We start from the raw sequence: 25,103 nt of genomic DNA, 5'->3' as shown, positions 1-25,103 counted from the left end.
ATCGCGTTCCCGATCACAACAACTCGCTGCGTAAAAAACATTCTCCCCCTCTCCCCCTCTGGTTCCCTCGCCGATTATCGTCAATCTGTGTCCCTCTGGTTACCCGCCCTCCTGCCCCCGGGTAAACTTTCTCCTTATTAGGAAAAGGGGAGGTGCAACGAGACCTGGGTGTCATGGTTACATCAGTCATTGAAGGTTGGCATGCAGGTACAGCAGGCAGTGAAGAAGGCAAATGGTATGTAGGCCTTCATAGCGAGAGGATTTGAGTATAGGAGCAGGGAGGTCTTACTGCAGTTGTACAGGGCCTTGGTGAGGCCTCACCTGGAATATTGTGTTCAGTTTTGGTCTCCTAATCTGAGGAAGGACGTTCTTGCTATTGAGGGAGTGCAGCGAAGGTTCACCAGACTGATTCCTGGGATGGCAGGACTGACATATTAAGAAAGACTGGATCGACTCGGCTTATATTCACTGGAATTTAGAAGAATGAGAGGGGATCTCATCGAAACATGTAAAATTCTGACGGGATTGGACAGGTTAGATGCAGGAAGAATGTTCCCGATGTTGGGGAAGTCCAGAACCAGGGGTCACAGTCTAAGGATAAGGGGTAAGCCATTTAGGACCGAGATGAGGAGAAACTTCTTCACCCAGAGAGTGGTGAACCTGTGGAATTCTCTACCACGGAGAGTTGTTGAGGCCAGTTCGTTGGATATATTCAAAAGGGAGTTAGATGTGGCCCTTATGGCTAAAGGGATCAAGGGGTATGGAGAGAAAGCAGGAAAGGGGTACTGAAGTGAATGATCAGCCATGATCTTATTGAATGGTGGTGCAGGCTCGAAGGGCCGAATGGCCTACTGCTGCACCTATTTTCTAAGTTTCTATGTTATTTACTCCATCAAAACCCCTCGGGATTCTGAAGACCTCGATCAAATCTCCCCCTTAACCTTCACTGCTCTGAGGAGAACAATTCCAGCTTCTCCAGTCACTCCACGTAACCAAAGAACAAGGCGACTTTCAAAGCGATGTTGAGGGGGTTTCCCAGAGATCACAGCGGATTTTCCCAGAGTTCCCCCCTCTGCCCTGCTCTCGCCCCCTTAGCGTCAATATGAGAGCAGGACTGGTGCACTTAGACCCTTGTGAAGTGGATACGTTAAAATCAACCCCGTTCACAGTCCGAATCTCCATCCAATGAGACTGTTGAAAAGCTCCTCGAACTGTGGGACATCAGGCCACAGCTCATTGGGTGTCATCCTCACCTCTAGTCAGAAGGTCGTGATTCCAAGTCCCACTACACACACCCGAGCCCCATAATCCCAGGCCCGACACTCCCCCAGTGCCAGTACTGAGGGAGCGCCGTACTGCGCTGTCGGAGGGGCAGTACTGAGGGAGCGCCGTACTGCACTGTCGGAGGGGCAGTACTGAGGGAGCGCCGCACTGTCGGAGGGGCAGTACTGAGGGAGCGCCGTACTGCACTGTCGGAGGGGCAGTACTGAGGGAGCGCCGCACTGCGCTGTCGGAGGGGCGGTACTGAGGGAGCGCCGCACTGTCGGAGGAGCGGTACTGAGGGAGCCCCGCACTGTCGGAGGGGCAGTACTGAGGGAGTGCTGCGCTGTCGGAGGGGCAGTACTGAGGGAGCGCCGCACTGTCGGAGGGGCAGTACTGAGGGAGTGCTGCGCTGTCGGAGGGGCAGTACTGAGGGAGCGCCGCACTGTCGGAGGGGCAGTACTGAGGGAGCGCCGTACTGCACTGTCGGAGGGGCAGTACTGAGGGAGCGCCGCACTGCGCTGTCGGAGGGGCGGTACTGAGGGAGCGCCGCACTGTCGGAGGAGCGGTACTGAGGGAGCCCCGCACTGTCGGAGGGGCAGTACTGAGGGAGTGCTGCGCTGTCGGAGGGGCAGTACCGAGGGAGCGCCGTACTGCACTGTCGGAGGGGCAGTACTGAGGGAGCGCCGCACTGTCGGAGGAGCGGTACTGAGGGAGTGCCGTACTGTCGGAGGGGCAGTACTGAGGGAGTGCCGCACTGTCGGAGGAGCGGTACTGAGGGAGCGCCGCACTGTCGGAGGGGCAGTACCGAGGGAGCGCCGCACTGTCGGAGGGGCGGTACTGAGGGAGTGCTGCGCTGTCGGAAGGGCAGTACCGAGGGAGCGCCGCACTGTCGGAGGGGCAGTACTGAGGGAGCGCCGCACTGTCGGAGGGGCAGTATTGAGGGAGCACCGCACTGTCGGAGGGGTAGTACTGAGGGAGTGTCGCACTGTCAGAGGGGCAGTACTGAGGGAGCGCCACACTGTCGGAGGGGCAGTACTGAGGAAGTGCCGCACTGTTGGAGGGGCAGTACTGAGGGAGCACCGCACTGTCGGAGGGGCAGTACTGAGGGAGTGCCGCACTGTCGGAGGGACAGTACTGAGGGAGCGCCGCACTGTCGGAGGGACAGTACTGAGGGAGTGCCGCACTGTCGGAGGGACAGTACTGAGGGAGTGCCACACTGTCGGAGGTGGTGTATTTCGGATGAGACGTTAAACCGAGGCCCCGTCTGCCCTCTCGGGTGGATGTAAAAGATCCCGTGGCACTATTTGGAAGAAGAGCAGGGGGAGTTCTCCCCGGTGTCCTGGGGCCGATATTGATCCCTAAAGCAACATCAGTAAAAAAAAAGACACGCGATCCCAAGTCATTGTGGCACTGCTATTGGTGGGAGCTTGCTGTGCGCAAATTGGCATTTCCTGCATTGCGACAGTGACCACATTTCAACAAAAGTGCTTCATCGGCCGTGAATGGCTCAGGGATGTCCTGAGATGGTGAAGGCACTACAGAAATGCAGGTCGGGGCCATTAGAGGAGCGGCGAGCGGCAGCTATGGGCAACGTGGCAGTGTATCACGGCAGGGTACAGCGCGAGCTGGTGCAGGAGGGCGACGGCAGCGAACGGGAACGACAGCAAGTCCCAGGTCGGTAATTGGAGCGTGGGAAGGTACAGCAGGAGCAGGGAGGTTGGGGGCGAAGGAGGGGCGAGAGATTGTAGAGGGAGGTGATTGGGGCCCAGGAGAGGCGCGAGTTCGGGGCCCGGGAGAGGCGAGAGTTCGGGGGCCCAGGAGAGGCGAGAGTTCGGGGGCCCGGGAGAGGTGAGAGTTCGGGGCCCAGGAGAGGCGAGAGTTCAGGGGCCCGGAAGAGGCGAGGGTTCGGGGCCCGGGAGAGGCGAGAGTTCAGGGGCCCGGGAGAGGCGAGAGTTCAGGGGCCCGGAAGAGGCGAGAGTTCGGGGCCCGGGAGAGGTGAGAGTTCGGGGCCCAGGAGAGGCGAGAGTTCGGGGCCCGGGAGAGGCGAGAGTTCGGGGCCCGGGAGAGGCGAGAGTTCGGGGCCCGGGAGAGGCGAGAGTTCGGGGCCCGGGAGAGGCGAGAGTTCGGGGCCCGGGAGAGGCGAGAGTTCGGGGCCCGGGAGGGGCGAGAGTTCGGGGCCCGGGAGAGGCGAGAGTTCGGGGCCCGGGAGAGGCGAGAGTTCGGGGCCCGGGAGAGGCGAGAGTTCGGGGCCCGGGAGAGGCGAGAGTTCGGGGCCCGGGAGAGGCGAGAGTTCGGGGCCCGGGAGAGGCGAGAGTTCGGGGCCCGGGAGAGGCGAGAGTTCGGGGCCCGGGAGAGGTGAGAGTTCGGGGCCCGGGAGAGGCGAGAGTTCGGGGCCCGGGAGAGTCTCGGGGCCCAGGAGAATCTCGGGGCCCAGGAGAGCCGAGGGCCCAGAGGCCCAGGGCCCAGCCCACACTGTGCGATATGTTGTGTGCACTAGGTCCGTGCAGCAGAGCTGGTCTCCAGTCGTCCTGGTTAACCCTTGCCCCTGGACCGAGACCTCGCTCTGTCAAGCCCCGTGTGGTGGCTGGTGCACAACGGTCACCCCACGTTCAAACAATCCACCCACAGGCATCTTCCACCCTTCAGGATGTAGATCGGGATCTGGAATATCGGGTCCTTCATTGAAACACTCATCCCTTTCCGGCGTGGAAGCAAGTCATCCTCATTTCGAGCGACCGCCTATGACGATGATGAGAAAGGCTCTCCCTTTTTGTTTCACACCGAGCCGAGGACCAGAGCAGATGCCAGGTGGTATTGATGAGCTCCGTCTCCCCGTGACGGAGCACTTTAACTGTCGACAGTGGCTGGGGGGAGCTGATTGAATGCCATCGGGCCAATAACCAAATGGTTTAATCAGGCCGAAGTGCACTCCAAACATCACAAAGTCTTCAATCACGCTGCCCGCCCCCACCTCCAACGCCACTGGGAAAGTGCAACCGACAGCGAGCAAAATATCTGCACTGACAACGTTCGAGACTTCGTCAGTGTAACGTATTTTCTTCGTGGGTTCGGCGCTTACGAATTCCTGGCAACCCATTGCTGTTAAGATCATCATCATCATAGGCAGTCCCTCGGAATCGAGGAAGACTTGCTTCCACTCTAAGAATGAGTCCTTAGGTGGCTGAACAGTCCAATACGGGAACCACAGTCCCTGTCACAGGTGGGACAGATAGACGTTGAGGGAAGGGGAGGGTGGGACAGACAGACGTTGAGGGAAGGGGAGGGTGGGACTGGTTTGCCGCACGCTCCTTCCGCTGCCTGCGCTTGGTCTCTGCACGCTCTCGGCGACGAGACTCGAGGTGCTCAGCGCCCTCCCGGGATGCACTTCCTCCACTTAGGGCGGACTGGTCTTTGGGCCGGGGACTCCCAGGTGTCGGTGGGGATGTTGCACTTTATCAGGGAGGCTTTGAGAGTGGTCCCTTGTAACGTTTCCTCTGCCCACCTGGGGCTCGCTTGCCGTGAAGGAGTTCCGAGTAGAGCGCTCGCTTTGGGGCATGCGGACAATGTGGCCCTGCCCAGCGGAGCTGGTCGAGTGTGTGGTCAGTGCTTCGATGCTGGGGATGTTGGGCCTGGTCGAGGACGCTAACGTTGGTGCGTCTGTCCTCCCGGGGGATTTGCAAGATCTTGCGGAGACATCGTTGGTGGTATTTCTCCAGCGACTTGAGGTGTCTACTGTACACGGTCCATGTCTCTGAGCCATACAGGAGGGCGGGTATCACTGCAGCCCTGTAGACCATGAGCTTGGTGGTGGATTTGAGGGCCTGGTCTTCGAACACGCCCTTCCTCAGGAGGCCAAAGGCTGCACTGGTGCACTGGAGGCGATGTTGGATCTCGTCGTCAATGTCTGCTCTTGTTGATAAGAGGCTCCCGAGGTATGGGAAATGGTCCACGTTGTCCAGGGCCACGCCGTGGATCTTGATGACTGCTGTTAAGAACTAGTTGTTTAATTAACAGAGGTTTAATTGGTGGGATTGTGAGTTGTGAGGAGGATGCAAATACGCTGCAAGGCGATTTCGATAGGTTAAGTGAGTGGGCAAACACATGGCAGATGCATTATAACGTGGATAAATGTGACGTTATCCACTTTGGTAGGAAAACATAAAGGCAAGGTATTATTGAAATGGTGATGGCTTGGGCAGTGTCGATGTACAGAGGGACCTGGGTGACCTTGTACACCAGTCATTGAAAGCAAACATGCCGGTGCAGCAAGCAGTTAGGAAGGCAAATGGTATGTTGGCCTTCATTGCAAGAGGATTTGAGTACAGGAGTAAGGATGTCTTACTGCAGTTATACAGGGCCTTGGTGAGACCACACCTGGAGTACTGTGTACAGTTTTGGTCTCCTTACCTAAGGAAGGATATACTTGCCATAGAGGGAGTGCAGCGAAGGTTCACCATGTAAAGTCCTTACTCAATAACACAAAACCCACACAAGGCACATTCTATGGACAAGGTCACACTTTGACCTGAACCTTTATTCCAAGGACCAAGAAGTGCTGACCCTGTGTGGGACCTCCCTTTAAATAGCTGGATGACCAGGTAAGGAGTGTCTCCCACAAGTTCACCCCCTGTGGTCAAGGCGTGCATTGCTTAAGTATATACAGTATTGCAGAGGTGTTACATAGAGGTTACATACATGACATCACCTCCCCCCCCCCGCAAAGTCTTACTGGGATCATAGGTTTAGTCTTTCAGGTGGTCTACGCTCCCTCGTGGATCGCCGCAGTTGGGGCTCCGGTTGTTGGACACTGACATGAGTGTCTGTCACCTGTGGTGATTCCGGCCTGTCCGGGCTGACCGCAGGGACTGTGCATTCTTCTGATTGCTGCTCATTCACTGGTGGTGGTGTGAGCTCCATCTCATGGTCTTCTTCAGGTTCCTCCGTGTCAATGCTGAACCTGTTTTTTTACTTGGTCCAGATGCTTACGGCATATCTGACCATTGTTAAGTTTAACCACTATCACCCTATTCCCCTCTTTGTCTATTACAGTACCCTCAAGCCATTTGGGCCCCACGGCATGATTGAGGACAAATACGGTGTCATTTATTTCTGTACATCTCCCCCTTGAGTTTCAGTCATGGTACTGGTTTTGGGACTGGCGCTTGCCCTCAACTATGTCGGTCAGGACTAGGTGAATGAGGGACAACCGTGTTTTGAGTGTTTGTTTCATGAGTAGCTCAGCGGGCGGGACTCCCGTGAGCGAGTGCGGTCGGGACCTATAGGCCAGAAGGAGGCGCGATAGGCGGCATTGAAGGCAGGGTCCTTGAATCCCGAGCATGCCTTGTTTAATGATTTGGACCGCACGTTCCGCCTGGCCATTGGAGGTCGGCTTGAACGGTGCTGTCCCGACATGGTTGATGCCATTGCCCGGCATGAACTCCCGGAATTCGTAGCTCGTGAAACACGGGCCATTATCGCTAACCAGGATGTCCAGCAAGCCGTGGGTTGGAAAGACCGCACGTAGACTCTCCACAGTGGTGGATATCGTGCACGAATTCAGAATGATGCACTCGATCCATTTCGAGTACGCATCTACCACAATGAGAAACATTTTCCCATGAACGAGCCCCCGTAGTCTACGTGAATACGTGATCATGGCCTGGTGGGCCAAGGCCACGGGCTGAGCGGGGCCTCCCTGGGGGCATTACCCAGCTGGGTACACGTCGTGCACCTGCGAACACAGTATTCCAGGTCTAAGTCAATTCCAGACCACCATACATGTGACTGGGCAATGGCCTTCATCAGCACAATACCTGGGTGCTCGCTGTGGAGTTCCCTGATGAATGCCTCCCTGCCCCTCTGGGGCATGACTACCCGGCTGCCCCATAGTAGGTAGTCGGCTTGGATGGAGAGCTCATCCATCCGTCTGTGAAACGGTCTGACCTCCTCAGGACACGCTCCGTGTGCGGGCGCCCAATCCCCAGTCAGGACACATTTCTTAATCAGGGATAGGAGGGGATTTCTGTTTGCCCAGATTTTGATCTGGCGGGCTGTGATGGGGGAGCCTGCGCTGTCAAAGGCATCGACAGCCATGACCTTCTCAGCGCTTTGCTCTACTGCCCCCTCAGTGGTGGCCAGTGGGAGCCTGCTGAGCGCGTCAGCGCAATTTTCGGTGCCGGGCCGGTGCCAGATGGTAAGCAGCTAGCGTGAGAGCCCATCGCTGTGTGCGAGCTGATGCGTTGGCATTGACAGCCTTGCTGTCTGACAACAGGGATATTAACGGCTTGTGGTCCGTTTCTAATTCGAACCTCCTACCAAAAAGGTACCGATGCGTTTCTTTTACACCATAGACACATGCGAGTGCTTCCTTCTCAACCATCCCATATCCCTGTTCTTCTTGGGAGAGCGACCTGGAGGCATAAGCCACAGGTTGTAGTTGGCCCTCAGCATTACCTTGCTGCAACACGCACCCAACCCCATAGGACGATGCATCATATGTCAGAACCAATTTCTTACGGGGGTCGTACAGGGTCAACAACTTGTTTGAACAAAGTAGGTTCCGCGCCCGACTGAAAGCCCGTTCTTGACAGTCCCCCCAAAACCAATCGCATCCCTTACACAGGAGCACGTGAACCGGCTCCAACAACGTGCTTAAGTTCGACAGAAAGTTCCCGAAATAGTTCAACAGTCCCAGAAATGAACGCAACTCCGATGTGTTGCCGGGCCTGGGTGCTCGTCGAATCGCCTCTGTTTTGGATTCGGTGAGCCGAATCCCATCTGCAGCAACCCTCCTGCCCAGGAACTCAACCTCAGGAGCCAAAAACACACATTTAGACTTCTTGAGTCGCAGGTCTACCCAGTCCAGTCAGCGTAGCACCTCCTCCAGGTTGTGGAGGTGTTCCTCGGTGTCTCGATCTGTGATGAGGATGTCGTCCTGGAATACGATCGCTCCAGGAATGGAATTAAGCAGGCTTTCCATGTTTCTTTGAAAAATCGCGGCCGCTGATCGAATGCCAAACGGGCACCTGTTATAAACGAACAGTCCCTTGTGCGTGGTGATGGTGGTAAGTAGTTTAGATTCGTTGACCAGTTCTTGGGTCATGTAGGCTGAAGTGAGATCCAACTTGGTGAACAGCTTGCCGCCTGCCAGCGTGGTGAAAAGATCCTCCGCTCTCGGGAACGGGTATTGGTCTTGTAGGGACACCCGATTGATAGTGGCCTTGTAGTCGCCACAGATCCAGACAGAACGATCCACTTTTAGGACGGGAACGATGGGGCTCGCCCAGTCGCTGAATTCAACGGGTGAGGTGATGCCCTCTCTCAGCAAACGGTCCAATTCGCTCTCAATTTTCTCCCGCATCACATACAGCACTGCTCTGGCTTTGTGGTGCACTGGTCTGGCATCCGGGGTGATGCGTATCACTACTTTGGCACCTTTGAACGTCCCGACGCCAGGTTGGAATAGTGACTCAAATTGTTGTAGGACTTGTGAGCACAAACTTCGCTCCACAGATGACATTGCGTGCACATCCCCCCATTTCCAGCTCATCTCAGCTAACCAGCTCCTTCCCAACAGTGCGGGACCATTGCCCGGGACAATCCAGAGTGGCAGCCGGTTCACTGATCCATTGTGTGTGACCGCCAACATTGCACTGCCCAGCACTGGAATGATTTCTTTGGTATCCATCCGTAGTTGTGTCTCAATGCGTTCTAGTTTGGGTCTACTGGCTTTGTGTGGCCATAGCTTTTTGAATTGTTGAATGCTCATGAGTGACTGGCTGGCCCATGTGTCCAGCTCCATGCGTACAGGGATGCCGTTTAATAAAACCTTCATCATCATTGGTGGCGTTTTGGTATTTGAGTTGTGAATGTTTGCCACATGAACCCGCTGAACTTCAGCGTCCATTGATTTGCCCCAAGAGTCATCCTGCATCACAGACCCCTCTTCTGGTCCATCCACCTCGTAAATTAGCCTGGTTACAGGCTTCCTGCACATTCGAGCTAAATGGCCACTGAGGTTGCGATTTCGGCAGACAAATTATTGAAACCTGCAAGTCCTGGCAGAGTGTTTGCCCCCACACCTCCAGCATGAGCTGAGATTCCCATTGTTGTGAACAAAGGAGCTATGATCCGGCATTCCTCGCTGGTTGTCCCTTTGACTGCCCTTAGTGGGTGTCAATGGCCCCATCCCGGACCGCATTGTCCACTGGGATGGCGTAAATGTCCGTTCAGCCTGCCATTGTCTCTGTTGAAAACCTACTCTGGGGTCTATTGCTGCCTGGGGTGTGTCGAACTGCCCTTGCCTGCCTGCGGGGCACTGAGTCACGTTTATGATATTGACTCCCTGATCCCCCACCGCGTTGGAGGCAGAATTGCGCGCGTATATTATTTTGGTTTCCTCCTCCCCTGCCATAAAGGTCTGAGCCATCCATGCCGCCGCTTCCAAAGTCAAGTCCTTGGTCTCAATTAACTTTCGGAAAATCCCCGCATGACCGATGCCCTCAATAAAGAAATCCCTTAACATCTCCCCCCTGCAGGCGTCTGTGAACTTACAGAGGCTGGCCAAACGCCGGAGGTCCGCAACGAAGTCCGGTATGCTCTGTCCTTCGCGACGTCGGTAGGTGTAGAATCTGTGTCGGGCCATGTGTACGCTGCTCGCCGGTTTGAGGTGCTCCCCGATTAGTTTGCTGAGCTCTTCGAAGGTTTAGTCCGCCGGCTTCTCGGTTGCGAGCAGGTCCTTCATGAGCGCGTACGTCTTGGGTCCGCAGCTGGTCAGAAGATGAGCCCTTCGCTTGTCGGCCGCCACCTCTCCCAGCCATTCTTTCGTCACAAAACTCTGCTGGAGCCTCTCAATGAAATCGTCCCAGTCCTCACCAACACAGTACCGGTCCTCTGTGCTACCGGTGGCCATTCTCGTGGGTCGTTGATTCCCGTTTCTCGTCGCCAATGTAAAGTCCCTACTCAATGGCACAAAACCCACACGAGGCACACTCTACGGACAAGGTCACTCTGTGACCTGAACCTTTATTCACAGGACCAAGGAGAGATGATCCTGCGGGAGGGACCTCCCTTTATGTACCTGGATGACCAGGTAAGGAGTGTTTCCCACAAGTACACCCCCTGGGGCCAAGATGTGCATTGCTTAAGTATATACAGTATTGCAGTGGTGTTACATAGAGGTTACATACATTACACACCAGACTGATTCCTGGGATGGCAGGACTGTCGGTATGAGGAGAGATTGGGTCGACCAGGCCTGTGTTCACTAGAGTTTAGAAGAATGAGAGGGGATCGCATTGAAAGGTATAAAATTCTGACGGGGTTGGACAGACTGGATGCGGGGAGGATGTTTTCCCGGGGCTGGGAAGTCTAGAACAAGGGGTCACAGTCTTGGGATACGGGGTTGGAAATTTAGGCCCGAGATGAGGAGAAATGTTCTCACTCAGAGGGTGGTGAACCTGTGGAATTCTCTACCACAGAAGGCTGTGGAGGCCGAGTCACTGAATATATTTAAGAGGGAGAGAGATAGATTTCTTGACACAAAAGGTATCAAGGGGTATGGGGAGAAAGTGGGGATTAAATGTAGTATCTCCAAATTTGCGGATGACACTAAGTTGGGTGGCAGTGTGAGCTGCGAGGAGGATGCTGTGAGGCTGCAGAGCGACTTGGATAGGTTAGGTGAGTGGGCAAATGCATGGCAGATGAAGTATAATGTGGATAAATGTGAGGTTATCCACTTTGGTGGTAAAAACAGAGAGACAGACTATTATCTGAATAGTGACAGATTAGGAAAAGGGGAGGTGCAAAGAGACCTGGGTGTCATGGTACATCAGTCATTGAAGGTTGACATGCAGGTACAGCAGGCGGTTAAGAAAGCAAATGGCATGTTGGCCTTCATAGCAAGGGGATTTGAGTACAGGGGCAGGGAGATGTTGCTACAGTTGTACAGGGCATTGGTGAGGCCACACCTGGAGTATTGTGTACAGTTTTGGTCTCCTAACCTGAGGAAGGACATTCTTGCTATTGAGGGAGTGCAGCGAAGGTTCACCAGACTGATTCCCGGGATGGCGGGACTGACCTATCAAGAAAGACTGGATCAACTGGGCTTGTATTCACTGGAGTTCAGAAGAATGAGTGGGGACCTCATAGAAACATATAAAATTCTGACGGGGTTAGACAGGTTAGATGCAGGAAGAATGTTCCCAATGTTGGGGAAGTCCAGAACCAGAGGTCACAGTCTAAGGATAAGGGGTAAGCCATTTAGGACCGAGATGCGGAGGAACTTCTTCACCCAGAGAGTGGTGAACCTGTGGAATTCTCTACCACAGAAAGTTGTTGAGGCCAATTCACTAAATATATTCAAAAAGGAGTGAGATGAGGTCCTTACTACTAGGGGGATCAAGGGGTATGGCGAGAAAGCAGGAATGGGGTACTGAAGTTGCATGTTCAGCCATGAACTCATTGAATGGCGGTGCAGGCTAGAAGGGCCGAATGGCCTACTCCTGCACCTATTTTCTATGTTTCTATGTTTCTATGTTTCTATAGTGTTGAGATAGAGGCTCAGCCATGATCAAATTGAATGGCGACGCAGGCTCGAGGGGCCGAATGGCCTACTACTGCTACTATTTTCTATATTTCTATGTTAACAATCACACGACACATTACCAGTTCATCCACCAGGCTCACAACTGCATAACTCATCGTGGATTCCCCATGCCCAACTGGCTGGGGTTTTACTGAGTCTTGTAAACATCACGTGACCGGCTGCTCCCAACTCAACAGCTCTACAACTATTTGTGATATCTTCACAGAGCACAGCACACACAGCTCCTAACGTGGCAGGCAGCTCTCTCGGAAGCCTCCGGAAATCTGCCTGGTTCCGTTTATTATTAACCCTGCACTTGCAGTACACATTACGTCCACATCCACAGTGTGGCGCTACAAACATCACAAGCTTACAAACATTACACTATTTCAGATGGAACTTTAAATCAATTGCCCCCTTTTTAGTAAGGGCACTCAAACCCACAGATTTCCAACTGGGAACTTTGCCAAATCAAATTAAGATTCTGTTGCCGGCGGGGTGACGATGCACTCCAGTCCCTCCGGCGCCCACCTCTCGCGGAAGGCCGCGAGCGTACCGGTGGACACCGCGTGCTCCATCTCCAGGGACACCCCGGCTCGGATGTAACCGCGGAAGAGAGGCAGGCAGTCGGGGCTGAACGACCCCCTCGGCCGCCTGCTGCCTGGACCGGTTAATGGCCCCCCTTGGCCAGGGCCCAGGAGCAGGCCCCACGAGGAGGCCCTCGGACCGACCCGCTCCCCTCTGCACAGGGTGCCCAAAGATCAGGAGCGTGGGACTGAAGTGCAGCCAGAATTTGAGGAGCAGCCCCTTCCAATATTGGAAGAGGGGCTGCAACCTCGCGCAGTCAATAAAAACGTGGACCACGGACTGCTCCAGACCGCAGAGATTGCAGGCGGCCTGGGAGCCCGGGAACCGACTTATAAACCGATTGCACGGGACTGCTCCGTGCAACACCCTCCAGGGCAAGTCCCCGATGGATAAAGAGAGGACTCCCGCGTAGATTGCACTCCATCGGGGATCGCCGCCTCTTCTGGACAGCAAGATGGCGCGCCATGGCGTGTCCGGACGGCAGACGAGGATGGCAAGGTGGAGAGTGTGCAGGAGTAGCCCGTATGGAAATCCCCTCCCTCCGCGCAGAACTGAAAGGCACGGAGGGGATTTCCCGGAGGAGGCTCAAGTTGTGAGGCGCCGGCTCCCGAGGTCAACGGATCTCACACGGCTTTACCTCGCACGTAGTTCACAGCGGGTTGGTGGGATGTACGCTCGCTCGCTGAACTCCGCGCGTGACCTCTGGGCAGTTACGTCGCACAAACACGGCCAAGGTCACTGTCGACCCTAACCTTCAACAAATCCCCCGGGAGGACAGACGCACCAACATTAGCGTCCTCGACCAGGCCAACATCCCCAGCAGTACTGAGGGAGCGCCGCACTGTCGGAGGGGCAGTACTGAGGGAGCGCCGCACTGTCGGAGGGGCAGTACTGAGGGAGCCCTACACTGTCGGAGGGGCGGTACTGAGGCAGCCCCGCACTGTCGGAGGGGCAGTACTGAGGGAGTGCGGCACTGTCGGAGGGGCAGTACTGGGGGAGTGCCGCACTGTCGGAGGGGCAGTACTGAGGGAGCGCCGCACTGTCGGAGGGGCAGTACTGAGGGAGTGCCGCACTGTCGGAGGGGCAGTACTGAGGGAGTGCGGCACTGTCGGAGGGGCAGTACTGAGGGAGCACCGCACTGTCGGAGGGGCGGTACTGAGGCAGCCCCGCACTGTCGGAGGGGCAGTACTGAGGGAGTGCCGCACTGTCGGAGGAGCAGTACTGAGGGAGCCCTGCACTGTCGGAGGGGCGGTACTGAGGCAGCCCCGCACTGTCGGAGGGGCAGTACTGAGGGAGTGCCGCACTGTCGGAGGGGCGGTACTGAGATCCCGAGGCCCCGTCTGCCCTCTCAGGTGGATGTAAAAGATCCCACGGCCACTATTTGGAAGAAGAGCAGGGGGAGTTCTCCCCGGTGTCCTGGGACCAAGATTTATCCCATGACCAACATCACAAAAAAACAGATGATCTGGGTCATTAACACATTGCTGTGTGTGGGAGCTTGCTGTGCGCAAATTGGCTGCCGCGTTTCCCACATTACAACAGTGACTACACTCCAAAAAGTACTTCATTGGCTGTGAGGCGCTTTGGGACGTCCTGAGATGGTGAAAGGCGCTATAGAAATGCACGTCCTTGCCTCCTGACCAGTGCTCACGGCTCACACCAGTAACACCCGCTGAGAACGGTTTTGGTCGAGCTATGGTTGTGGCTCTGGACGGGAAACCAGAGGTCAAGGGTTGGAGATCCCGCTCTGGCCCAATCGGAGAGCTTGGCCAAGCGCCTTTCCCTCCCTCTCTCTTTGCCTCTCGTTTCCACCCAAACTCATCGGCATATCAAACTCAAAATCCCGCCCAGGGACCTCCCCAATGGGGCAGCTTCTTCAAACATCATTTTTAGCGAATCAGAGAACGGTTACAGCACAGAAGGGGGCCATTCGGTCCCTTGAGCCTGTGTCGACTCTTTGCAAGAGCACTTAGAAACATAGAAACATAGAAAGTAGGTGCAGGAGTAGGCCATTCGGCCCTTCGAGCCTGCACCACCATTCAATAAGATCATGGCTGATCATTCACCTCAGTATCCCTTTCCTGTTTTCTCTCCATACCCCTTGATCCCTTTAGCCGTAAGGGCCACATCTAACTCCCTCTTGAATATATCCAATGAACTGGCATCAACAATCTGCGGTAGAGAATTCCACAGGTTCACCACTCTCTGAGTAAAGAAGTTTCTCCTCATCTCGGTCCAAAATGGCTTACCCCTTATCCTTAGACTGTGTCCCCTGGTTCTGGACTTCCCCAACATCGGGAACATTCTTCCTGCATCTAACATGTCCAGTCCCTTCAGAATTTTATACGTTTCTATGAGATCCCCTCTCATTCTTCTAAATTCCAGTGAATACAAGCCCAGTCGATCCAGTCTCTCCTCATATGTCAGTCCTGCCATCCCGGGAATCAGTCTGGTGAACCTTCGCTGCACTCCCTCAATAGTAAGAACGTCCTTCCTCAGATTAGGAGACCAAAACTGAACACAATACTCCAGGTGTGGTCTCACCAAGGCCCTGTACAACTGCAGTAAGACCTCCCTGCTCCTATACTCCAATCTCCTCGCTATGAAGGCCAACATGCCATTTGCCTTCTTCACCGCCTGCTGTACCTGCATGGCAACTTTCAATCACTGATGTACCATGACACCCAGGTCTCGTTGCACCTCCCCTTTTCCTAATCTGTCACCATTGAGATAATAATCTGCCTTTGTGTTTTTGCCACCAAAATAGATAACCTCACATTTATCCACATTATACTGCATCTGCCATGTATTTGCCCGCTCACCTAACCTGTCCAAGTCACCCTGCAGCCTCTTAGCGTCCTCCTCACAGCTCACACCGCCACCCAGCTTCGTGTCATCTGCAAACCTGGAGATATTACACTCAATTCCTTTGTCTAAATCATTGATGTATATTGTAAATAGCTTCAGCCAGTCCCACTCCCCCCGGCCTTTCCCCGGAGCCCGGCAAATCTCTCTCCTTCAGGGACTTGTCCAACTCCCTTTTGAAAGCCACGATTGAGTCTGCCTCCATCGCCCTCTCGGGCAGCGCGTTCCTGATCCTAACCACTCGCTGCGTAAAAAGGTTTATCCTCGTGTCGCCTTTCTGCCAATCGCCTTCAATCTGTGTCCTCTGGTTCTCCACCCTTCCACCAATGGGGAACAGTTTCTCTCGATCCACTCTGTCCACATCCCCTCGTGATTCTGAACCCCTCGATCGAATCTCCTCTCAACCTTCTCTGCTCCGAGGAGAACAGCCCCAGCTTCTCCAGTCTCTCCCAGTCACTGAAGTCCCACATCCCCGGGACCATTCTGGTCAATCTCCCTCCGTACCCTCTCTAAGGCCGTCACTGAAGGACATAAGAATTAGGAGCAGGAGTCGGCCATTCGGCCCCTCGAGCCTGCTCCACCATTCAATAAGATCACGGCTGATCTTCGACCTCAACTCCACTTTCCCGCCCGATCCCCATATCCCTCGATTTCCTTAATATCCAAAAACCTATCTGTTGTGTGCAGAGAAAGAGTCAGACTGAATACTGTGAGCTCGAAGTAATGTGTGAGCTTAGTGTTTTATTGCAGATCTCCAGAGTGCAACTCCAACCTGTGAAGTCTCCTTAAATACCTGTGCTCCCAAGGGATTATGGGATCCCTAGGGACTCCAGGCGATGAGCCCTCTGGTGGCTGTACAGAGTAAATACAATTCCACAAATATAACACGAGCACCATTCAAAGTCTGATCCTCCACAGCCCTCTGGGTAATTACACATTACTTCACATAATATTACATTATAATTTGTGATACTGTATTATATTCAAAACTTGAATTAGATGCACAATAACAAACATCATAAAAAACAACATTTTGCAATAAAAATATTCCTTGATATATTTAACGAGTGATAACTTAACGCACTTTGATTTATTCGGCTGAAAATGGGTTTAAGAGATAATAGAAAACACATTTCTAGTCAGCACGTCAATCTCCGCCTGGGAATAACCGGATTTAAATTACACAAAGGACAGAGTCAGCCGTGGCTCAGTGAGTAACACACTCACCTCTGAGAAAGATGTTCGTGGGATCGAGTCCCACTCCAGGGACTTCAGCACATAAATCTCGGCTGACTCTCCCAGTGCAGTACTGAGGGAGCACCGCACTGTCGGAGGAGCAGTACTGAGGGAGCGCCGCACTGCGCTGTCGGAGGGGCAGTACTGAGGGAGCGCCGTACTGTGCTGTCGGAGGGGCAGTGCTGAGGGAGCGCCGTACTGTGCTGTCGGAGGGGCAGTGCTGAGGGAGCGCTGTACTGCGATGTCAGAGGGGCAGTACTGAGGGAGCGCTGTACTGCGCTGTCGGAGGGGCAGTGCTGAGGGAGCGCCGTACTGCGATGTCAGAGGGGCAGTACTGAGGGAGCGCTGTACTGTGCTGTCGGAGGGGCAGTACTGAGGGAGCGCTGTACTGCAATGTCGGAGGGGCAGTGCTGAGGGAGAGCTGCACTGTCGGAGGGGCAGTACTGGGGGAGCGCCGTACTGTGCTGTCGGAGGGGCAGTACTGAGGGAGCGCCGTACTGTGCTGTCGGAGGGGCAGTGCTGAGGGAGCGCCGTACTGTGATGTCGGAGGGGCAGTACTGAGGGAGCGCCGTACTGTGCTGTCGGAGGGGCAGTGCTGAGGGAGCGCCATTAATTGGGATGAGACGTTAAACCGAGACCCTGTCTGCCCTCCCAGATGGACGTAAAAGATCCCGGGGCCACTATTTGGAAGAAGAGCAGGGGGAGTTCTCCCCGGTGTCCTGGGGCCAATATTTATCCCTCAACCAACATCACCAAAAAAAGGTGATCTGGGTCATTATCACATCGCTGTGTGTGGGAGCTTGCTGTGCGCAAATTGGCTGCCGCGTTTCCCACAATACAACCGTGACCACACTCCAAAAGTACTTCATTGGCTGTGAGGCGCTTTGGGGCATCCGGTGGTCGTGAAAGGCGCTATAGAAATGCACGTCTTTCTTTTCTTCTATGAACCGCCACGAAAGCGTTTACTGGGGTAACAGTAGTCGGCTTGTAACTAAATTCAAAAGAAAATTAGATACTGAAGATGTTAAAAATTTGCCAATCGCCGCCCTTGCGGCGGAAAAGCGGTTTAATTTTTTGGGAGGTGCGTGAGGAGTGGAAACGTTCCCCGGAGATGAATTCAATCCCGAGGGGGGGGGCGCTGGGATGGTTTCCAGCGCCATTTTGTTTTTTGAAAACCAGCGGCAAAAGATGGCGGCAGCGCGGGCGTTATTGGGGCCAGGCCTTCCGCCATCTTTCCCGCTGGTTCGGCCGGCTTCGCGGCGGGAGAGGGGGCAGAGGAGGCTGGAGGAGACCCTGCTCCCCTCCCCCGTCGCCCCCGCCCCCGCACCTCCCCCCCCCCCCCCTCCCCTCGCTTAAATCACACCGGGGCCCACCGCGATTTCAATAACTCCGGTAATAAGCCCGAAAAGGGCTGGTTCCCGAAACCCCAACTCGCGGCCGGCAGGGAAGGAAACTCGGCGTCCTCATCCAATCCGGCCTACACGTGACTCCCGTCCCGCTCCACCCAGGGCAACTTAGGGTAGCACACAGGAACAGGAGGAGGCCCATTCAGCCCTCTCGAGCTTGTTACACAGGAACAGGAGGAGGCCCATTCAGCCCCCTCGAGCCTGTTACACAGGAACAGGAGGAGGCCCATTCAGCCCCTCGAGCCTGTTACACAGGAACAGGAGAGGCCCATTCAGCCCCCTCGAGCCTGTTACACAGGAACAGGAGGAGGCCCATTCAGCCCCTCGAGTCTGTTACACAGGAACAGGAGGAGGCCCATTCAACCCCTCGAGCCTGTTACACAGGAACAGGAGGAGGCCCATTCAGCCCCTCGAGTCTGTTACACAGGAACAGGAGGAGGCCCATTCAGCCCCTCGAGCCTGTTACACAGGAACAGGAGGAGGCCCATTCAGCCCCTAGAGCCTGTTACACAGGAACAGGAGGAGGCCCATTCAGCCCCTAGAGCCTGTTATACAGGAACAGGAGGAGGCCCATTCAGCCCCTAGAGCCTGTTACACAGGAACAGGAGGAGGCCCATTCAGCCCCTAGAGCCTGTTACACAGGAACAGGAGGAGGCCCATTCAGCCCCTAGAGCCTGTTACACAGGAACAGGAGGAGGCCCATTCAGCCCCTCGAGCCTGTTACACAGGAACAGGAGGAGGCCCATTCAGCCCCTCGAGTCTGTTACACAGGAACAGGAGGAGGCCCATTCAGCCCCTAGAGCCTGTTACACAGGAACAGGAGGAGGCCCATTCAGCCCCTAGAGCCTGTTACACAGGAACAGGAGGAGGCCCATTCAGCCCCTAGAGCCTGTTATACAGGAACAGGAGGAGGCCCATTCAGCCCCTAGAGCCTGTTACACAGGAACAGGAGGAGGCCCATTCAGCCCCTAGAGCCTGTTACACAGGAACAGGAGGAGGCCCATTCAGCCCCTAGAGCCTGTTACACAGGAACAGGAGGAGGCCCATTCAGCCCCTCGAGCCTGTTACACAGGAACAGGAGGAGGCCCATTCAGCTCCTCGAGCCTGTTACACAGGAACAGGAGGAGGCCCATTCAGCCCCTCGAGCCTGTTACACAGGAACAGGAGGAGGCCCATTCAGCCGATCGAGCCTGTTACACAGGAACAGGAGGAGGCCCATTCAGCCCCTCGAGCCTGTTACACAGGAACAGGAGGAGGCCCATTCAGCCCCTCGAGCCTGTTACACAGGAACAGGAGGAGGTCCATTCAGACCCTCGAGCCTGTTACACAGGAACAGGAGGAGGCCCATTCAGCCCCTCGAGCCTGTTACACAGGAACAGGAGGAGGCCCATTCAGTCCCTCGAGCCTGTTACACAGGAACAGGAGGAGGCCCATTCAGCCCCTCGAGACTGTTACACAGGAACAGGAGGAGGCCCATTCAGCCCCTCGAGCCTGTTACACAGGAACAGGAGGAGGCCCATTCAGCACCCTCGAGCCTGTTACACAGGAACAGGAGGAGGCCCATTCAGCCCCTCAAATATTGATTGGACAAAGCAAATTGGCCAGGTTAGCCTTGAGGAAGAGTTCATAGAGTGTATCCGGGATAGTTTCTTCGAACAGTACGTTGTGGAACCAACCAGGGAGCAGGCTATCTTAGAGCGGGTCCTGTGTAATGAGACAGGATTAATAAATGATCTCCTAGTAAAGGATTCTTAGAAATGGGCGACCATAACACGGTTGAATTTCAAATTCAGTTGGAGGGTGAGAAAGTTGGATCTCAAACCAGGGTCCTAAACTTAAATAAAGGAGACTACAAAGGTATGAGGGCAGAGTTGGCTAAAGTGGACTGGGAAAATAGACTAAAGTATGGGACGGTTGATGAGCAGTGATAAACATTTCAGCAGATTGTTCATAACTCGCAACAAAAATATATCCCAATGAGAAGGAAAGACTGTAAGAGAAGGGATAACCATCCGTGGCTAACTAAGGAAATAAGGGAGGGTATCAAATCGAAAACAAGGGCAGACAATGTGGCCAAGATTAGTAGCAAGCCAGAGGATTGGGAAACTTTTAAAAGCCAGCAAAGAACGACTAAATAAATGATAAAGGGAGGGAAGATTGATCTGAAAGTAAACAAGCACGGAACATAAAAACAGATAGTAAGAGTTTCTACAAGTATATAAAAAGTAAAAGGGTAGCTACAGTAAACGTTGGTCCCCTGGAGGATGAGACTGGGGAATTAATAACGGAGAACAGGGAAATGGCAGAGATTTTGAACAAATATTTTGTTGCGGTCTTCACGGTAGAAGACACTAAAAACATCCCAACAGTGGATAGTCAAGGGGCTATAGAGAGGGAGGAAATTAATCCAATCACTATCACTAATGAAATAGTACTCGGTAAACATAAGAACATAAGAAATAGGCCAGGAGTCGGCCATTCGGCCCCTCGAACCTGCTCCGCCATTTAATACGATCATGGCTGATCCGATCATGGACTCAGCTCCACTTCCCCGCCCGCTCCCCATAACCCTTCACTCCCTTATCGCTCAAAAATCTGTCTATCTCCACCTTAAATATATTCAATGACCCAGCCTCCACAGATTTACAACTCTCTGAGAGAAGAAATTTCTCCTCATCTCAGTTTTAAATGGGCGACTCCTTATTCTAAGACTATGTCCCCTAGTTTTAGTTTCCCCTATGAGTGGAAATATCCTCTCTGCATCCACCTTGTCAAGCCCCCTCATTATCATATCTTTCAATAAGATCACCTCTCATTCTTCTGAACTCCAATGAGTAGAGGCACAACCTCCTCAACCTTTCCTCATAAGTCAACCCCCTCATCCCCGAAATCAACCGAGTGAACCTTCTCTGAATATCCTTTTTACAATATGGAGACCAGAACTGTGCACAGTGTTCCAAGTGTGGTCCAACCCAGGTATATGGAGACCAGAACTGTGCACAGTGCTCCAAGTGTGGTCTAACCCAGGTATATGGAGACCAGAACTGTGCACGGTGCTCCAAGTGTGGTCTAACCAAGGTATATGGAGACCAGAACTGTGCACAGTGTTCCAAGTGTGGTCTAACCCAGGTATATGGAGACCAGAACTGTGCACAGTGCTCCAAGTGTGGTCTAACCCAGGTATATGGAGACCAGAACTGTGCACAGTGTTCCAAGTGTGGTCTAACCCAGGTATATGGAGACCAGAACTGTGCACAGTGTTCCAAGTGTGGTCTAACCCAGGTATATGGAGACCACAACTGTGCACAGTGTTCCAAGTGTGGTCCAACCAAGGTATATGGAGATCGGAACTGTGCACAGTGCTCCAAGTGTGGTCTAACCCAGGTATATGGAGACCAGAACTGTGCACAGTGTTCCAAGTGTGGTCTAACCAAGGTATATGGAGATCGAAACTGTGCACAGTGCTTCAAGTGTGGTCAAACCAATCTTTGACAAAAGGTATAACCTCTCAGTTCTGGTTACCATCCTTGTAAACCAGCTGGAGGACTGCTGTACAACATTGTGCTCCACGTTATAGGGAGGATAGCGAGGTTTCCGAGAGGGAACAGCAAAGATTCACGAGGTTGTGGTTAATTAGGAAATAAATGTACAAACACTTGGATAATCGAGTCTTTGTCCATTCGAACAATGGTGCACTACGATCGAAATGTTTAAACGATGACAGAATGGGATTATGATGGAAGGAGACTGTGCTCAGTAGCTGAGAAGGCAAAGGTTAATGTCAGCTCCTGCACATGACCACACTCGATCAGCTCCGCTGGGCAGGCCACATTATCCGCATGCCCCCGACACGAGACTCCCAAAGCAAGCGCTCTACTCGGAACTCCTTCACGGCAAACGAGCCAAAGGCGGGCAGAGGAAACGTTACAAGGGACCATCCTCAAAGCCTCCCTGATAAAGTGCAACATCCCCACCGACACCTGGGAGTCCCCGGCCAAAGACCAGTCCTCCCCAAATGGAGGAAGTGCATCCGGGAGGGCACTGAGCACCGAGTCTTGTCGCCGAGAGCGTGCAGAAACCAAGCGCAGATAAAGAAACATAGAAACATAGAAAATAGGTGCAGGGTTAGGGTTAGCCCATTCGGCCCTTCGAGCCTGCACCACCATTCAATACGATCATGACTGATCATGCAACCTCAGTACCACATTCCTGCTTTCTCTCCATACCCCTTGATCCCTTTAGCCGTAAGGGCCACCTCTAACTCCCTTTTGAATGTATTTAACAAACTGGCCTCAACAACTTTCTGTGGTAGAGAATTCCACAGGTTAACAACTCTCTGAGTGAAGAAGTTTCTCCTCATCTCGGTCCCAAATGGCCTACCCCTTATCCTTAGACTGTGACCCCTGGTTCTGGACTTCCCCAACATCGGGAACATTCTTCCTGCATCTAACCTGTCCAATCCCGTCAGAATTGTATATGTTTCTATGAGATCCCCTCTCATTCTTTTAAATTCCAGCGAACATAAGCCCAGTTGATCCAGTCTCTCTTCATATGTCAGTCCTGCCATCCCGGGAATCAGTCTGGTGAACCTTTGCTGCACTCCCTCAAAGCAAGAATGTCCTTCCTCAGATTAGGAGACCAATACTCAGTACTCAAGGTGAGGCCTCACCAAGGCCCTGTACAACTGCAGTAAGACCTCCCTGCTCCTATACTCAAATCCCCTCGCTATGAAGGCCAACATACCATTTGCCTTCTTCACCACCTGCTGTACCTGCATGCCAACTTTCAATCACTGATGTACCATGACACCCAGGTCTCGTTGCACCTCCCCTTTTCCTAATCTGTCACCATTCAGATAATATTCTGCCTTCATGTTTTTGCCACCAAAGTGGATAACCTCACATTTATCCACATTATACTGGATCTGCCATGCATTTGCCCACTCACCTAACCTGTCCAAGTCACCCTGCAGCCTCTTAGCATCCTCCTCACAGCTCATACTGCCACCCAGCTTAGTGTCATCTGCAAACCTGGAGATATTACATTCTATTCCTACGTCTAAATCATTGATGTATATTGTACATTAATGTCTGCTCCTGTACATGACCACACTCGACCAGCTCCGCTGGGCAGGGCCACATTGTCCGCATGCCCCCGACAAGAGACTCCCAAAGCAAGCGCTCTACTCGGAACTCCTCTACGGCAAGCGAGCCCAAGGTGGGCAGAGGAAACGTTACAAGGGACCACCCTCAAAGCCTCCCTGATAAAGTGCAACATCCCCACCGACACCTGGGAGTCCCTGGCCCAAAGACCAGTCCGCCCTAAGTGGAGGAAGTGCATCCGGGAGGGCGCTGAGCACCTCGAGTCTCGTCGCCGAGAGCGTGCAGAAACCAAGCGCAGGCAGCAGAAGGAGCGTGCGGCAAACCAGTCCCACCCTCCCTTACCCTGTGACAGGGACCGTGGCTCTCGTGTTGGACTGTTCAGCCACCTAAGGACTCATTTTAAGAGTGGAAGCAAGTCTTCCTCGATTCCGAGGACCTGCCGACGATGATGACAGTACACACAGGGTAAAAGGATTAATTCACTCCCGACTGCTACTGTATGGACCGTGTGTGCGTGTCTCCCTAGTAGACAACCAATCAGAGAATCGCACCGCACAGGAGGATCCCACTGGGCCCATCGAGTACGTGCTGTGCCGCCTTTGTGACAGAGCTACCCAATCAGTCCCACGCTCCCCCCCCCCACCCCCTGCTCTTCCCCCACAGCTCCGGCACATTATTCCCCTTCCAGTATTCACCCAATTCTCCCGGTTTGAGAGTCACTATTGAATCTGCTCCGACCGAGCTTTCAGGCAGCGCGTTGCCGATCTCAACGTATCGCCGCAAATTGCCTCATCTTCCCCCCTCTGGCAATCGTATCAAAATCTCTGCTTCCGCCCCTCCCTACCCTGTCCGCCCCGCTCCCCTCGGGCTCCCGGAGCCTCTCTCCGCGGGAGGGAGGGGGGAGAGAGAGCGCGAGGGGGTCAAATAATTTCTCCGCACGGCCCTGCCTTATTTGGCTCCCCCCCACCCCCCCGCCTCGTCGCAAACGTCCTGTGCAGTCAGAATCTCCCCGCGGCAAAGGTTTAAACAGCAGTGTGTGGGCAGATTATAGCAGACACAGATTGGGGAGGGAGGAGGGAGAGGGAGGAGTGAAGTCAGGAGTGGGGGGTTGCCCTGTGGAGATTCCTGTACAGAAAGCCGCTTCAGTATCAATCACAAGCCATCTCATCACACCAAACATCTGTTTCTGTTATATCACAGCAAATGCAAGATGCAATTAATTTCCCCCTTCTCACAACCCCCCCAAATACTTCCACTGTATTCATCAACTGTTGTCCTTATCTGATTTAAACATAACCCCCCCCCTCCCCACACACACACACACTGCAGAATATGCAAAGGTTATTTGATTTGCTTTGCACATATCTTGCAATGAACAGAGTCCATTCAAGTGTGTGTGTGTGTGTGTGTGTGCGCAGAGAGATATATATGCACGCATGCAATTTATGTGTCTTGCCAATATATATACATACACACACACACATGCATTCACTAAGTATTAGTATTCAACACAAGGCTCTGCACCACAGGAAAATACAGAATGCTTTGCAAATACCTTGCAGAATAACAGCAACAACCATCCACAAACTGCCCAGACGATGCATATTTTTTGCTTCCTTAATTCACACGGTCGCGCTAGCTCGATGTGTTGCGTGTGTGTGAGTGTTTTTTTTCCCCTTCTTCAAGAAATCCGTTTGCAAAAGCACCGAGCGCCTCTCAGCATTGCAAAGCCTTGCATCGCAGAGCTGAGCTTGGCTTGCAGAAAGGTGCATGAAAGAGACAGGGAGAGAGAGAGAGAGAGAGAGGGGGAGGAGGAGATGGAGAGAGAGAGAGAGAGGGAGGATTTGGTCTGTGTTTGATTGACAGGGGACGGATTTTGGGCAGCCAGGCTGCAAAAAAAAATATATATATATATAATCCCAACACACACACACACAAAACTCCAGTCATTGCAGCATGCAGCACATTAGTCACAACTGGGGGGGATTGGGGAAGGCTAGCCTTTCTTGAGGCACGGTTATATCTGCCCCAGGAACAACCCTGCAACTCTCCGCATGC

The 25,103-nt window shown here is 53.7% G+C and overlaps 1 protein-coding gene across 1 annotated transcript in view; it reads right to left on the bottom strand.

Moving 5' to 3' along the window:
- Nucleotides 1-24,810, bottom strand: part of LOC139240342 (igLON family member 5-like) — an 87,901-nt gene extending 63,091 nt beyond the window's left edge. The window contains exon 1 of the mRNA XM_070868812.1: nt 24,601-24,810. Within this exon, the coding sequence (XP_070724913.1) occupies nt 24,601-24,649 (49 nt within the window). The 5' untranslated portion in view covers nt 24,650-24,810. The remainder of the gene's footprint in view (nt 1-24,600) is intronic.
- Nucleotides 24,811-25,103: the final 293 nt, after the last annotated feature.

Source organism: Pristiophorus japonicus, chromosome 31, assembly GCF_044704955.1.
Source record: "Pristiophorus japonicus isolate sPriJap1 chromosome 31, sPriJap1.hap1, whole genome shotgun sequence".
Lineage (NCBI taxonomy): Eukaryota > Metazoa > Chordata > Chondrichthyes > Pristiophoridae > Pristiophorus > Pristiophorus japonicus.
The sequence above is the reverse complement of the archived record's forward strand: the minus strand, read 5'-3'. Positions and strand labels throughout refer to the sequence as shown.